This window comes from Protobothrops mucrosquamatus, unplaced genomic scaffold, assembly GCF_001527695.2.
Source record: "Protobothrops mucrosquamatus isolate PMUCROS unplaced genomic scaffold, P.Mucros_1.0 scaffold81, whole genome shotgun sequence".
Taxonomy (NCBI): domain Eukaryota; kingdom Metazoa; phylum Chordata; class Lepidosauria; order Squamata; family Viperidae; genus Protobothrops; species Protobothrops mucrosquamatus.
The window spans coordinates 1,840,745-1,857,585 of NW_015386458.1; the positions used below are offsets into that span (position 1 = coordinate 1,840,745).

At 46.4% G+C, this 16,841-nt stretch overlaps 1 protein-coding gene across 1 annotated transcript in view; it reads left to right on the forward strand.

Moving 5' to 3' along the window:
• GARS (glycyl-tRNA synthetase) overlaps nt 1–15,445 on the forward strand; it is a 35,869-nt gene extending 20,424 nt beyond the window's left edge. Inside the window, exons 7-17 of the mRNA XM_015812405.1 lie at nt 542–687; nt 1,703–1,852; nt 3,656–3,818; nt 5,717–5,881; nt 6,483–6,590; nt 8,246–8,391; nt 10,619–10,704; nt 11,286–11,395; nt 12,490–12,583; nt 13,177–13,367; nt 15,124–15,445. Coding sequence (XP_015667891.1) covers nt 542–687; nt 1,703–1,852; nt 3,656–3,818; nt 5,717–5,881; nt 6,483–6,590; nt 8,246–8,391; nt 10,619–10,704; nt 11,286–11,395; nt 12,490–12,583; nt 13,177–13,367; nt 15,124–15,249 — 1,485 coding nt within the window. The 3' untranslated portion in view covers nt 15,250–15,445. The remainder of the gene's footprint in view (nt 1–541; nt 688–1,702; nt 1,853–3,655; nt 3,819–5,716; nt 5,882–6,482; nt 6,591–8,245; nt 8,392–10,618; nt 10,705–11,285; nt 11,396–12,489; nt 12,584–13,176; nt 13,368–15,123) is intronic.
• Nucleotides 15,446–16,841: the final 1,396 nt, after the last annotated feature.

Here is a 16,841-nt window from a genome sequence, read left to right on the forward strand (position 1 = left end):
GAGGGACGGTTGCCATCTCTGGGGCATGGCGCGTGTGCCCACAGAGAGGGCTCTGAGTGCCGCCTCTGGCACGCGTGCCATAGGTTCGCCACCACTGATCTAGGATCACAGTTGAACCCAAAATTTTTGTTGCTGAGAGAGACGGTTCTTAAATGAGTTTTGCCCCACTTTACGATCTTTCTTGCCACAGTTGTTAAGTGAATCGCTGCAGTTATTAAGTTTGTCACACGCTTGTTAAGCGAATCTGGCTTTCCCCGTTGACTTTACTTGTCACAAAATATGATCACATGACCCCGGGATACTGCAACCGTCATAAATACGAGTCAATTGCCAAGCGTCTGAATTTTGATCGCACAGCCATGGGGATGCCGCAACGGCTGTAAGTGTGAAAAATAGTCATAAGTCCCCTTTTTCAGTGCCATTGTAACTCTGAACGGTCACTAAATGAGCTTTTGTAAATCGAGGACTGCCTGTATTAGGCCGATTCGTATTTTCCTGGGTTAATAAGATTTGTCTTCTGTTGTTGTTTTTTTCCTGCTAGCTGGACAACTACAATCAGGAGCAACTTGCGGATCTGTTTGTCAATTACAACGTGAAGTCCCCCCTGACAGGAAATGACCTCACTGCTCCGGTGTCTTTCAATCTCATGTTCAAGACCTCTATTGGTCCAGGAGGAAACATGCCTGGGTATGTGGGTGTATGAAAAGGGTGGCGCTTGGATTTTGCTGGATTTGAATTTGTTCCTGCATTTGTGCTTGCAGCTGGTTGAGTTCCCTTATTTGAGGGAGGATCTGGGGGTCGTTGCTTCATTCTGGGGGACAGGATGACCCATCCCTCCAAAGAGAAAAGAAAGGTAGATAAACAGCAAGGTATGCCAGCCCCCAAAACTCTGCCTTGTATTTTCCTCCTGTGATTTGGGAAGATCTAGCAAACTTAATGCCCTGGGGATGTACGTTACAGATAGTCTGGGGCAGGGGTAGGCCATCTTGGCTCTTTTATGACTGGTGGACTTCAACTCCCAGAATTCCTGAGCCAGCCATGCTGAGGGGAAAGGGAGAGGTTTCCAAGCTGGCTCAGGAATTCTGGGAGTTGAAGTCCATGAGTCATAAAAGAGCCAAGGTGGCCAACCCTGGTCTGTGGGAATGCTGGAGGTTGAACTTCACTTGTCTCAGAGACCCTGCTCCAGAGACCCAGGACGAAGTGAACTGAGAGTGGGAATCCTATTCTGAACTCCCATCAGGAGTTGTTATTGCAGGTAGTCCTCAACTTACGACCGCAACTGAGCTCAAAATTTCCCTGTTGCTTAACAAGGCACCCGTAGAGTGAGTTTTACCCCATTTTACGGCGAATTACTTCACTCGTTAATAACATGCTTGTCAGAAGATCGCAAAAGGGGATTTCCTGACCTCAGGACATTGCGACCGTCATAAATATGAACCAGTTGCCGAGCATCCAAATTTTGATCATGCAACCGTGGGGATCAGAACCGGGAAAACCGGCCGTAAGGCTTTTTCAGTGCCTTTATAACTTCAAGCGGTCACTAAACAAATGCTTGTAATTTGAGGGCTACCTGTTTGACTATTACTTCCTCATTGTAGGAGAAATTTTCACAGAGATACATTTGGGAAATGAAGCTACCTTGCTATCAGCTGCTAAGTGTTCCTGCTTTCTATTTCTACTCATTTTTCCCCCCTCCTGATAGATATTTAAGGCCGGAAACTGCACAGGGCATATTTCTGAACTTCAAACGCCTTTTGGAATTCAACCAAGGAAAATTGCCTTTTGCTGCTGCTCAAATCGGCAACTCCTTCCGGAATGAAATCTCTCCTCGCTCAGGTCTCATCAGAGTCAGGTAATTGCTCTGAAAATTTGGGCAAAAAAGTGAGAGGGAACTTGGTCCTTAACTGGATTTGATAAGATTCGTTTAATTTTATCTTTATCAGTTCGTCATATTTATATAGCCACCCACCTCACAATCAAGCGACTCTAGTGGTGTGCAACAAAAGCTAATGTAATATACAGGCAGTCAACGACCGCCACTGAGCCCAAGATTTCTGTTGCCAAGTGAGACATTTGTTAAATGAGTTTAGCCCCATTTTTATGACTTTTCTTGCCACGATTGTTAAGTGAATCACTGCAATTGTTAACGTTAGCAACACGGTTGTTAAGTGAATCTGGCTTCCCCATTGACTTTGCTTGTCAGAATGTTGCAAAAGGGGATCGCATGACCACGGGATGCTGCAACGGTCATAAGTATGAGTCAGTTGCCAAGCGTCTGAATTTTGATCAAGTGACCATCGGGATGCTGCGACGGTCATTAAGTGTGGAAAAAAATGGTCGTCAGTCACTTTGTCAGTGCTGTTGCACTTTGAATGATCACTAAATGAGCTGTTGTAAATTGAGGGCTACTTGTACAAACAAGTACTAATACAAAAATTAAAATGGTAAAGGACACAAAACTAAAAATTAAAAAATGCTAGATAACAACAACAATAATAATAATAAAGTTGGAAGGGACCGTGGAGATCTTCTAGTCCAATGGTGGTGAACCTATGGCACGCGTGCCAGAGGCAGCACTCAGAGCCCTCTCTGTGGGCACGCGCGCCGTCATCCCAGCCCCGCCTCCCCTTGTGGCCCCCTCCTCACCAGCAGCCACCCTGGAGGAAAGTCACCCCTGGGTGCGGCCTGTGCGGAGCAGTGCAGCCAAACAGCAGGGATAAGACTCCACCCTCACGCCTTGTCGTGCATAGTTGATGCTGCGGGGCGCGGGTGGAGGGCGTAGCCATGGTGCTGCTGGGCTGCCTGGGCAATCTGCAGTGGGCCGTGGAGACGGTGAGTGGCCCTGCGGGTGGGTGGGGTGGGGGGTGGGGGAGCAGAGCAGGGGGGAGGGAAGGGGCGGAACAGGCAGGATGGGGAGGGGCTGGTTTTTGGGCACTCGGTCCCTAAAAAGTTCGCCATCACTGTTCTAGTCCAACCCCCTGCTCAGGCAGGAAACCCTATACCATTTCGGACAAATGGCTGTCAGACGAAGAGCAGCCGTTGATTACTACCATCTCAATCACTGCACCACACCTGATGACCCAATCAGGTCTCTAGGGACCTCTGGAAAGCTAGAAGGGATGATGTCAGCCTTGCTTTGGGGAGAGGGGGTGTCCCACAAAGCAGGGGCCACAACCAAAAAGACTTACCAGTGGGACCTGCCAAACAAAACTCAGTTGACCCAAACCACCGTATGTCATAACTGCTTGACGTGGTGGGACATGGAGGTATAAATGGGGAGGAGGAGTCCCTAAAAAACAGGCAGTCCTCGACTTATGACCAGAATTGGGAACAGAATTTCTGTTGTTAAGCAAGATGATTGTTAAGTGAAATTGAAAATTGTCATCCCCAATTTTACAGCCTTTTTATTTTTCACATTTTTGAACCTCTGGACAAGTGTACAATAAAAAAAATGAAAGTGATTATTTTTGTGTGTGTGTGTGTCCCTGTTAAGTGAATCACCACAATTGTTAAGTGAACCAATTCAGATAGGTTGTAACTTTAAATGGTCGCTAAGCAGCCAGTCGTAAATCGAGGATTATCCGTAACCCTTTAAGATCTGCTCATATCTCATCAACAGACATTCCAATCCGAAGCGTTTCTCTTTGTGTTTCAGGGAATTCACGATGGCAGAAATCGAACATTTTGTGGACCCCGGTGAAAAATGTCATCCTAAGTTCCAGAATGTAGCTGACCTCCATATCCTCTTGTATTCTGCCAAAGCCCAGACCAGTGGGCAGCCCGCCCGCCTCATGCGTCTGGGGGATGCTGTTGAGCAGGTAAGCACTGGGGTGTTCTTACGAACACAAGACAAATTCTGTTGACTCCCTTAGTTACGCTCAGGCTAGAAGGAGAATGAAATCAGAAATACACAACGCCGGAATTCATGGCAATGTCCAAGCTCTTTGCTTTATAGTAGCTGGGTTTAACTCAGTTCCTGCTGAGGGGTTGGACTTCAAGTCCCATAATCTGTAGCCGTCACTGTTTTATCTTCCGCTGGAGTTTAAGAACAGAAAAACGGCTGCAACACATTGGCAAGGCTGCTTGGCATTCTTAAGATAGAGCAGGGGTCTTCAAGCTTGGCCCTTTTATGGCTTGTGGGCTTCAACTCCCAGAATTCCTCAGCCAGGCACCCAACTTCTGGGAGTTGAAGTCCGCAAGTCATAAAAGGGCCAAGTTTGAAGACCCCTGAGATAGAGCATGGCTGGCTGGGGAATTCTGGGAGTTGAAGTCCACACATCTTAAAGGTGCCTCGGTTGAGAAACACTGAGGTAAAATAATCATGATTCCAATAATCATCATGGAGCCCACATAAAGTGTATTTGAGAAGAGTCCCAAAGATGCTTTTTTTCATGAGGCAACTGGACTTTCTTGGGTTTTTTTTGAAGGCACTTCATTTCTCATCCAAGAAGCTTCTTCAGCTCTGAGCTTCAAAGCTGAAGAAGCTTCTTGGATGAGAAGCGAAACATCTTCAAGCAAAAACAAAGAAAGTCCAGTTGCCTGTTAAAAAAAGCACCTTTGAGACAGCCATGACATTGGCAAGGCTGCTTGGCATTCTTAAGATAGAGCAGGGGTCTTCAAGCTTGGCCCTTTTATGGCTTGTGGGCTTCAACTCCCAGAATTCCTCAGCCAGGCACCCAACTTCTGGGAGTTGAAGTCCGCAAGTCATAAAAGGGCCAAGTTTGAAGACCCCTGAGATAGGGCATGGCTGGCAGGGGAATTCTGGGAGTTGAAGTCCATGCATCAGTGTTGAGAAATCATGGTTCCAATAATCATCATGCCTTAAGGGGCGCACATAAAGTGTATCTGAGAAGAGATTTCAGAATTTTGAGGGAAAATGCAGGCATCTCTTCCCAGGGGTTTTTGGGTGACATGGCCTAGGACGGGGGTAGGCCACCTTGGCTCTTTTATGACTCGTGGCCTTCAACTCCCAGAATTCCTGAGCCAGCCATGCTGAGGAGAAATGGAGAGGTTTTCATGCTGAGCCATGCTGGCTCAGGAATTCTGGGAGTTGAAGTCCATGAGTCATGAAAAAGCCAAGGTTGCCTACCCCTGGACTAGGACTAGAGTAACGTGATGGCAGTCTTCCAGTACTTGAGTGGCTGTCACAGAGAAGAGGGGTGTCCACCTATTCTCCAAAGCATCTGAAGGCAGAACAAAGAAGCAACGGATGGAAACTAATCAAGGAGAGAAGCAACCTGGAACTAAGGAGAAACTTCCTGACAGCGAGAACAATCAACTAGTGCAGGGGTAGTCAACCTTGGCTCTTTTATGACTCGTGGACTTCAGCTCCCAGAATTCCTGAGCCAGCTTAGCTGGCTCAGGAATTCTGGGAGTTGACGTCCACGAGTCATAAAAGAGCCAAGGTTGACTACCCCTGAACTAATGGAATGGCTTGCCTTCAGACATTGTGGGTGCTTCATCACTGGAGGTTTTTTAAAAGAGACTGGATAGCCACTTGTCTGGAATGGTATAACATCTCCTGTTGAGCAGAGAGTTGGACTAGAAGACCTCTAAGTTCCCTTCCAGCTGTATTTTGTATTCTACTGGCTAAGAATTTGCGGGATAGCATTGCCCCACGATCCTTAGAGATGTCAAGTAAGGGATTTTTTGATTTTCTGATCCTTTATATCTCCTTAACAGTGTTTGTCCTCTTTGTTCCCCTTTGCTTCCCCAGGGTGTGATCAACAATTCCGTCCTGGGCTACTTCATTGGCCGCATCTATCTCTACCTCATCAAAGTGGGCATCTCTCCAGAGAAGCTTCGTTTCCGGCAGCACATGGAGAACGAGATGGCTCACTACGCCTGTGACTGCTGGGATGCGGAGTCCAAAACCTCCTACGTAAGCAATAGCAAAAGCACTTAGACCTATATACCGTTTCACAGTGCTTTATTATTATTAATTTAACAAGATGAAAACATTTCTTAGAGCTTAGGTCCAAGGGGCTGCTGTGCAGGATAGCTTGAATGTCACAATTTGTCTAAGCCAGTGGTGGCGAACCTATGGCACGGGTGCCAGAGGCGGCACTCGAGCCCTCTCTGTGAGCACACGTGCCGTTGCCCCAGCCTCGCCTCCTCCCGCGACCCCCTCCTCACCAGCAGCCCCCCTGGAGGAGAGTCGTCCCTGAGCGTGGCCCACGCAGAGCAGCGCAGCCAAGGACATGGCAGCCAGGCAGCGTAGACAAGACTCTGCCCTCACGCCCCATCACGCACAGTTGATGCTGCAGGGCGCGGGCAGAGAGCGTGGCTGCCATGGCGCTGCTGGGCTGCCTGGGCGATCTGCGGCGGGCCCTGGAGGCGGTGAGTGACCCTGCGGGCAGGCAGGATGGGGGATGGGGTGGGGGCGGAGCGGGGGTAGGGTGGAGCCAGTTTTTGGGCACTCAGTCTCTAAAAGGTTCGCCATCACTGGTCTAAGCGAAGGCTTCATTTTTTGACTTTTCCAGGGGTGGATTGAAATTGTTGGCTGCGCTGACCGTTCCTGCTACGACCTCTCCTGCCACGCCAGGGCCACCAAAGTCCCCCTCGTTGCTGAGAAGCCTTTGAAGGAGCCCATATCCTTTTCTGGAATAAAGCCACGGCTGTTTTCTAAGGCGGGTTTCATCCCTTTTGTTGTGGATGAGCTGTACGAGCCTTTGAGGCCAATTAGGGGGAGATCAAGGAACTGCTCTGAACTGGGAGCTGTGATTTTTCTGTGACGCCAGCTTGAAACTTGAAATGAGATACCAACTATCTCAGTACAGGTAGTCCTTAATTTACAGCTGGTCGCTTAGTGACTGTTCGAAGTTACAACAGACCCTGAAAAAGCTAGTTATGGCCAGGATTCATAGTTTGGGTAATCAGGTGCCTCCTCAAGTCACGTGACTGCATGTTAGGCACTCAGCAAGTGACCCTCACTTGCAATGTTTTGCAGCATCCTGTGGGTCATGTGACCGGTTTCCTTTTTAAAAAACAAAACAAAACAGGCTATATAGTGCATAGTGGGTTCCCTTAACCCAGGGGTCTTCAAACTTGGCCTGTTTATGACTTGTGGACTTCAACTCCCAGAATTCCTCAGCCAGCTTGCCTGGCTGAGGAATTCTGGGAGTTGAAATCCACAAGCAGGAGTCTTCAAACTTGGCCCCTGTATGACTTGTGGACTTCAACTCCCAGAATTCCTCACCCAGGCACACTGGCTGAGGAATTCTGGGAGTTAGTCCACAAGTCATACAAGGGCCAAGTTTGAAGACCCCCTGCCTTAACCTCCGTGACATTTGCTTAATGATCGACGCAAAAAAGGTTTGTGAAATTGGGTACAGTCATGTGGGGATTAACTTTATGATTGTCACAACTTAACGACCGAAATTACACGCTCAGTTTTGGTTGTATCTTGGTGACTACTTGTACAGAGCTACTTGCCTCTCTTCCTTGAATTCTGATGGCCTCTTGGGAGGCTAATCCAGTCCTTTTAAGTTGAAGTTGTCAAATATTTTCCAGGACTGCACAGAGAAGAGACAGCTTGAGCTGCTTCTGGATTTGAAAGTTAATTTTGTGAAACCCCTGAAATAGCTGCAGAACAGGCAGGTCCAGAGGGAGAAATGTTACAATCCCTAATCAGAGTTTTGCATATCGACAGGTAGTCCTCCCTTCACAACCATTTGTTTAGCAATCATTCAAATTTACAGTGGCATTGAAAAAAGTAACTTACAAACAGCCCTTGTGTGATCAAAATTTGGGCATTTGGCGATTGACGTGTATTTATGATGGTTGCAGTGTCCTGGGGGTCATGTGATCACTATTTGCGACCTTCCCAGCCAGCTTCCCACATGAAAGCTGAGAAACTCAATGGTGGAAACTGGATTCACTTAACAGCTACATGACTCGCTTAACAACTGACTCACTTAACAACCATGGCAAAAAAAGGTCTTAAAACTGGAGCAGCTCACTTTACAACTGTCTTGCTTAGCAGTGCAAATTCTGGTCCCAGTTGTAGTCGTTAATTCAGGGCTACCTATAAAAGCCTAAAGAGAAGGTCATAAAATTGGGTGTGACTCACTTAGCAACCTCCTTGCTTAGCAACGGAAGTTCTGCTCCCTGTTGTGATTGTAAGTCGAGGACTACCTGTAAAAGTGCAAAAGAAGGGGTGGGAAAGACCAGTTAAAAAAGCATTGACCTGCCTCATTCTATGCACAAACACACCTGCAGTCGGATTCCTTAGCGCCACCCGTACAGGATTGCCAACATGGTTCAGTTTGAAGCAAACAAAGGAGCCATCGGGAAGGCGTACAAGAAGGATGCCAAGCTGGTCCTGGAGTACCTCGCCATCTGTGACAAGTGTTACATCAGTGAGATGGAGACACAGCTCAGCGAAAAAGGGTAAGCTGAGCCTGACAAGATCTCAATCTCTTTGGGAGCCGTGCGAGTCAAGATTTTAAAACCCAGCATTCAAACACAATAAACGTTGAAATCCAGTGTGGTTTTACGGAGTTCATTCTCTTAGAGAGGCGCGGTGGCCTAGAGGCGAAGACTCTTGCCTTCCACTCAGAAGGTTGAGAGTTCAAGCCTAGGCAGTGACATATGTTAGGGCACAAAGAGAAAATATCTACTGCGAACTCCGCATGGGCATCAGGAAGGGCATCCGGCTAGTAAACGCTCAAGCTCCATTCAAGGGGATTACAGGGTCATAAAAAAGGGATTACTAGCAGTGTTTCTCAACCTTGACAATTTTAAGGCATGTGGACTTCAACTCCCAGAATTCCACAGCCAGCAATGCTGGCTGTGGAATTCTGGGAGTTGAAGTCCACATGCCTTAAAATTGTCAAGGTTGAGAAACACTGGATTACAGGGTCATAAAAAAGGGATTACAGGGTCATAAAAAGAAGAAAAAAAATCTCTTATCTCACAATACTTATTGATGGATACCCAGCTGCCCTTCTTCAGAAGACTCAGAGCGCTTTTCAGAGAAACGATAATAAAACCAGTCACAATAACCAGCAGTTTACAAGCTTCTTGTAAAGAAACTTGCAGCCACCTGAAAGTGAGCTGGTGAGTGTGGAAGCCACAGTTGTAAGAGATAACTAGGTTTTCTTGGTGCGAGAAATAGGAGTTTCTCTGCTTTTGAGGAGATGAAATTTCCTCTTAGCATCAGAGTACCCGGATTGCAGCCTCCACCGCCTGCTCCCTGTTGCATGTTTGTTGATTTATTAATTTACTTACTAACCAACTATATATTCTGCCCATCTTACTGTCAAGCTAGTCCGGGCAACTTTGCAGCATCATAAAAGCATAATATAAAAAATAATGAAAGCGTTATCCCGTTTTCCAAAAGGCAATTTGACTTTCTTGGGGTTTGTTTTTTTTCCTTTTCTTTGAAAACATTTAACTTCTCATCAATGAATTAATGAAGAAGCTTCTGGAGCGAAAAGCAAAATGTTTTCAGAGAAAAAACAAAAGGAAGCCCAGTTGCCTTTTGGAAAAAGCCTCTTTGGGAGCACCACGAGCTGAACGATTGAGATAATAATAATAATAATAATAATAATAATAATAATAATAATAATAATAATAATAATAAATAATAATAATAATAATAATAATAATAATAATAATAATAATAATAATAATAATAATAATAATAATAATAATAATAATAGTAAAGTTGGAAGGGACCTTGGAGGTCATCTAGTCGAACCCCCTGCTCAGGCAGGAAACCCTATACCATTTCGGACAAATGGCTCTATAAATTTCTCTGTAAATGATCAAAACATGAACAACATGAAAACATTCTGCAATAAGAATGTTTGTTAATTTTGAAATTAACAAAAAGCCTAGATAAGAAGAGTGTTATTGTTCTGACAGATGTTACTCTTCAAAGAACTTCAAGCATTGTTTACCTTAAAGAATCTTTATTCAAATAACATGGCATCGGCACTAATGTGTCGAAGCCAAAATCTGACTTCCCCTCCTCTCAGCACATAGATCAAAGCACAGTTCCCTCCTACAACTAACAGGTCATAAATCACATTCTCCAATTAGTTTGAAATGCTGGCTTTCCGCCCAGTTTTTTATCCCCGCCATGCCTTCTCAGCTCTTATTACAATATTGTATGTCTAACTAACTCCCATCACATCCCTCCCCCAGCATCATCTAATTCTAAGAGTAAAGCATAAGAAAGAAAAAGGCTGCATCTCCATATGTTGTCAAAGCAGGAACATCCAATGTTAGCAGCGTTGACAAAGGGAGAAATATGTAAACAGGATGGAGGTGGGACCTTCTCATCTGCTATTCCAATTCCCGAGTGGGACACCTCCGTTGGGACCTAAATGACAGTGTTAAGGCCCCTCTGGAAGGCCAGGAGGGGAGGGGGTGGGTCTCCCCTCAAGGGACACCGTGTTCCAAAGGGGGGGGGGGAGCCACAGCAGGAAAGGCTCTTCTGGACCTGTGCAGTTCACACAGCAGTGTGTCACACCAGCTGCTCAGGGGGGACCTCCAGAACTGTCACGTGTCCTGCACCAGTTGAGGCTTCCAAATACCCCTTTAGATCCACAGTAGAAAGAAGCACCTAAGCCTCCTTTTGACACCCCCCCCCCCTTTCTCTCCTTGGTAGGGAATTTGTGATTGAGACCGAAGGGAAAACCTTTCAGGTCACAAAGGACATGGTCGCCGTGAAGAGGTTCCAGAAAACCCTGCATGGTAAGTTTTCTTCCCTCTTCAGAAACTAGGGCCATCTCAGCTGAAGTGCCAAAAAAAATGATCTTGAGAGGGCACCAGACTGTTAAAATTCCTTTCCTTTCCCTTTCCTTTCCTTTCCCTTTCCTTTCCTTTCCTTGCTTTTTTGTCTTTCTTTCCTTCCTTCTTTTGTCTTTCTGTTCCTTCCTCCTTCCCTCCTCATACCCCCTTTTCTTTCTTTCTTTCTTTCTTTCTTTCTTTCTTTCTTTCTTTCTTTCTTTCTTTCTTTCTTTCTTTCTTTCTTTCCTTCCTTCCTTCTTTCTTTCTTTCTTTCTTTCTTTCTTTTTCATCTTTTTTGCTGTCCTTTTCTTCCTTCCTCCTTCTTTCCCTCTTCATACCTCCCTCTCTCTTCCTTCCTTCCTTCCTTCCTTCCTTCCTTCCTTCCTTCCTTCCTTCCTTCCTTCCTTCCTTCCTTCCTTCCTTCCTTCCTTCCTTCCTTCCTTCTGATGATAAAAACAGTCTTCAACCTGGGAACTTACACAGTTTCTTTCTTTACTGGAGCTGACCCAGGAACCACAGGTTTTTCTTTGACTCTCGTTTTCTAGTGGAAGAGATTGTCCCCAATGTGATCGAACCTTCGTTTGGGCTTGGAAGAATCATGTACACAATATTTGAGCACACATTCCGCATCAGGGAGGGAGATGAACAGCGAACGGTAGGATTTCTTGTGGCCATAAGGCAACTCTGATTTACAGGTAGTTCTCAACTCAATGGCCGCGACTGAGCCCAAAATTTCTGTTGCCAAGCAAGACAGTTTTAAAGTGAGTTTTACTCCCATTTTACAGCCTTTTCTTGCCACAGTGGTTAAGTGGGAATCAGGAATTGGCTCAAAGTCACTCCCCCCCCCCCCATTGGTTTTCATGCCTAAGATGGGACTAGAACTCACTGCCTCCTGGTTTCTAAACCAGGCGCTTAACCACTACGCCAAAACGGTATAGAAATGCAGAGCAAAAAGTTAAGGCTATAATTATATTTAGAATTGTACTCTACTGACAAAAGTTGGAAGTTACTATCTTTTTATTTTTTTTCCCTACACCAGTACTGGCGAACCTATGGCATGCGTGCCAGAGGCGGCACTCAGAGCCCTCTCTGTGGGCACGCACGCCATGCCCTGGAGATGGCAACCATCCCTCTTCAACCAGCCGCCCGCTAACTTGCAGAGGTCCCACATGGCCGGTTGTATCCCAGCACCCATGCGTTCACTGGCCTCTGTGTGCGGGGGCTGATGGTGTCAGGCAGCTGCCGCCTCGACCCCTGCCTCGCCTTGCCCTGTGACAATGGCACCCCCGCACTTCCTCGCCTTGCCTCGCCTCTCCCCACAGAACCAGCCTCCTGCCCACCGCCCCACCTGCCAGAGACCCCCTGGATCTCCCCCAACCCTGCCCAGCCCCCACAGGCGTCCCTCCCCACGAGCAACATCGAGGTGATCACGCCTACTTTGGTCACTCCCACCCAATCTGCCATGACCACCACAGCCACGTACCCAGTGGGCCACGCCCACCCGGCACCCGACGATGCATAAGTGGGTTTTGGGTTGCAGTTTGGGCACTCGGTCTCTACATGGTTCACCCTCACTGCCCTACACCCTCTTTATTTTCTTTGGTGTTTTATAATATATTTTAATAAAAATGTCTTGAAAGAAAATGTTTCAAACTGGGTAAGTCTCCCAGTCCTAAATCGCCCTACTAAGATCAGCTTTACCAGCTCTAATTTTCTGAATGTCTGCTTGTTTTTCCTCTTCCCTACCAGTTCTTCAGCTTCCCTGCCGTGGTGGCTCCTTTCAAGTGCTCCGTTCTTCCTTTGAGTCAGAACCAGGACTTCATTCCATTCGTGAAGGAGCTCTGTAAGTAAAAGGCTTCCCTGCAAATAAGATCGTTTGGATGAATCGCTTCTGGAAAGGGGATTTTGCACGTAGTCTTTGGCTCAACGGCCACAGTTGATCCCAAAATTTCTGTTGCTAAGAGAGACATTTGCTAAGCAAATCTTGCCCCATTTTGCAACCTTAACTTGCCACGGTTTGTTCAGCGAATCACTGCAGTTGTCAAGTTAGTCACACGGTTGTTAAGTGAATCTGGCTTCCCCATTGACTTTGCTTGGCAGAAGATCGCAAAAGGGGATCACGTGACCCACCCGGGACACTGCGACTGTCGTAAATATGAACCAGTTGCCAAGTGTCCGAATTTTGATCACGTGACCATGGGGATGCTGCAACGGTCACATGTTCACTTAACCACAACAACGATTCACGCAAAAGATTGTAACACGGGGCGTAGTCACGTGATGACCCTCTTAATGACCATAATTCCAGGCTCAACCATGGTCATATGTCAAGGACTACTTGTAAAGTTTTTTCCAGACTAGACAAATCAGTAACGGACTGTGCATGTAATAATGAATTAATCCGCTCACACTTTTTTTTTTTTTTTTTTAAACCAGCTGAAGCTCTGACCAGAAATGGGGTCTCCCACAAAGTGGACGACTCTTCTGGATCTATCGGTCGGCGGTATGCGAGGACGGATGAAATCGGGGTGGCATTCGGGATTACAGTTGACTTTGACACGGTCAATAAGACCCCGCACTCAGCCACCTTAAGAGATCGCGACTCCATGCGGCAGATACGGGCCGAGGTACGATGGACTCTGGGCAGCTTTTGCACGGGATGGGGGAGTAAAATCTGCAGAAAATAAAAATATGTCCTTGGGAGTGAAAGGTGGAGAAAGAAGAAAGACACACACACAAACACATACCAACAGAATCCATATCCATCTCTACAAACCGGCATTTTTCAACCTTAGCAACTTTAAGATGTGTGGACTTCAACTCCCAGAATTCCCCAGCCAGCTACGCTGCCTGGGGAATTCTGGGAGATGAAGTCCACACATCTTAAAGTTGCCAAGGTTGAGAAATACCGTTGCAAATCTTTCTAATTCTTTTATGGGTTATAACTTGCTGCAAGATCTGGGTGGTAGGTGGATTATAAATATTTTAAATAAAGATATTTCTGTGGAGAGGTTAGAAGTCTCCAGGGCTTGCTTCTTACATCGGGAAAAGGACCAATTAAGAAAGGAGACAAAGGCCCCCCATGGAGACCACCCTCTGGGGTGGAGACTGCTGGAGGAACTCTTCTCTGGTGGTGAATATCTGGAGATTCTCAGTCTATCCAGGTCGTGGTTGTCCCAAAGATGCTTTTCTAAAAGGCAACCGGACTTTCTTTGATTTTCCTTGAAGACGTTTCGCTTCTCACCCAAGACGCTTCTTCAATTCTAACGGAAGAACTAAAGTTAGAACTGAAGAAGCTTCTCAGATGAAAAGCGAAAAAAAACCAAGATGCCTTTTGGAAAAGCATCTTTGGATTCGTTCATGGTAGTGGCATCCCATTTCCCCTAAAAGTAAGGCCTACCCTGAAAATAAGCTAGCCCATTTCTTCTGTGGCGTCTTCTGCAGCCAGGCCTGCATGTCTCAGTCATAGACCTTTTCGGAAGGCCACTGCAGTCGAGAACCGAGCTATAGATTGAATCCATCGCTCGGTACTCAGCTGCATAGGCCTTCCAGAATGGCCTGACTGTAAAACGCAGGCCGGGATGCAGCTACAGAATGAAGAAGTGGCCCGGCTGGGCAAGGCTGTCGGTGTCAGAGTTGAGTATAAAAGACACCCCCCTGAAAATAAGGCCTGGTGAAGGGGTAGGCCACCTTGGCTCTTTTATGACTCGTGGACTTCAACTCCCAGAATTCCTGAGCCAGCCATGCTGAGGGGAAAGGGAGAGGTTTCCATGCTGAGCCATGCTGGCTCAGGAATTCTGGGAGTTGAAGTCCACAAGTCATGAAGGGGCCATAGTTCTGTCATGCTGGCTCAGGAATTCTGGGAGTTGAAGTCCATACATCTTAAAATTACTGACATGCTAAAAGCTGATGGAGAGACTTTTTTTATTGTGGGTGACTCTAGAAAGCTGAATACCTATTATTGCACTAGTCCAGGGGTAGGCAACCTTGGCTCTTTTATGACTTGCGGACTTCAACTCCCAGAATTCCTGAGCCAGCATGGCTCAGCTTGGAAACTCTCCCTTTCCCCTCAGCATGGCTGGCTCAGGAATTCTGGGAGTTGAAGTCCACGAGTCATAAAAAAGCCAAGGTAGCCTACCCATGACCTGGTGCCTCTTTTGGAGCCCCCCCAAAGACCCGGTCTTATTTTTGGGGAAACACGGTGTGTGTGTGTTTGCCCTGCTGCCTCTGACTTTATGGGGGAGAAACGCACCCCACAGGAACCAAATCCCTTTGCTGGGCAGCCAGTCCCACGGCATGACTTTCCAGCATTCTGAGAGAATCTCAAGAGACACGGACACTCAATCCTGGATTGATCGGTATGTCTCTTGTTCTTCCTTTTAGGTCTCGGAGCTGCCGGGCCTGGTGGGCGACCTGGCCAACGGCAACATCACCTGGGCTGATGTGGAGACCCAGTATCCTCCCTTCGAGGGACAGGAGACAGGCAAGAAGGAGGCCGTGGAGGTCTGAAGCTAATGCCTGGAAGGAAAAACCCGCCATGAAGTCCCCTATTAATTGTCCTCGTTAATAGAGGTTTTATGACATGTATTATTTGACATGGCTTTGTTCGCACAACCAGGAACCCCCCTGATTATCCAGTCCCTGAGCTCTGTGTGATTTTGACTCCCCATCTCCAATAACCACAATTAAAATGGCTGAAAACATGCCAGGTTGTCTTAACTCTTGCTGTCTTAACGTCACGTCTCTTGTCTCTCCATTACAGTCGTAAGCCGAGGATTAACTGTAGAAAAAGTGGACTCTCCATGCGAGAATCTCTTTAACTTGCAGAACCACATCGCCTTTCATTAAAACGAGATTCTCGGGTGAAATTTTACAAAGTTACAGCAGCACTGAAGGAAAAAAAAAAAAAGACTTGGGATCGTTTTTCACAGGGCTTTTGTAGCAGATCATGTGATCAACATTCAGATCCTTGGGAACTGACTGGTATTTATGACGGTCGCAGCGTCCCGGGGTCACCGTGATCCCCTCTGCTAACCTTTTGACAAGCAAAGTCAATGGGGAAGCCAGATTCACTTAACAACTGGGTTACCAACGTATCAGCTGCAGTGATTCACTTAACAACTGTGGCAAGAAAGGTCCTAAAATGGGACAAAACTCACTTAACAAACGTCTCACTTAGGAACAAAAAATTTGGGCTCAATTGTGTTTGTAAGTCGAGGACTGCCTGTATTTGTTTTTCAGTGTATTGTACCTCCTTCCCAGCAGATGGCGCTACAGGACTTAAAGTTCCATGAAAGCTGCAATTATTGCTCCATTTCAGAATAGAACAGAAATATATACTGGCTTATACCCTCACATAGAGACTGTTCAGAATTATGACTAAACTCCCCAAAAGATTCAGATGACCTTTTGGATTCTGGAGCAAACACACGCGCTCAGTCATGTAACCACATTTTTGGTGCTTGGCAACTGGCTCACCTTTATAAGCCGGTTGCAGTGTTCCACAAACACGTACAGATAGTCCTCAATTTACGACCACAATTGAGCCCAAAATTTTCATTGCTAAGCAAGACTGTTGTTAAGTGAGCTTCACCCATTTTCCCCCCACCTTATTTTAATTCCCTCCAAACATTCTCTTTTGTATTGCAGGCATGAAATTGCAGCTAGGGACCAAACCTGGTTATTCCTATAGGATGAGGACAACCAGACAATTGTGGCTTATTTGAGATGTAATCCCAATTTAGCTGGAAGATATATCTGGATTGGAGAACATTGCTTCCCAGCTTCAAGAGGGAGAGACATATGGCAAAAATCCCATGGGTGGGCACAGCTAGATTGCCCTAAGTTACAACCTCAATTGAGCCTAAATTTTCGTTTGTTAAGAGAGACATTTGCTGAGTGAGTTTTGCCAACTGAATCACTGCAGTTGTTAAGTTAGTCACACGGTTGTTGAGTGAATCGTCATTGACTTTGCTTGTCAGAAGCCGCAAAGGGGGATCACATGCGAGCGTCATAAATAGAAACCAGTTGCCAAGCATCTGAACTTTGATCACCTGACCAGGGGGAGGCTATGGCGGTCGTAAGTGTGAAAAATGGCCATC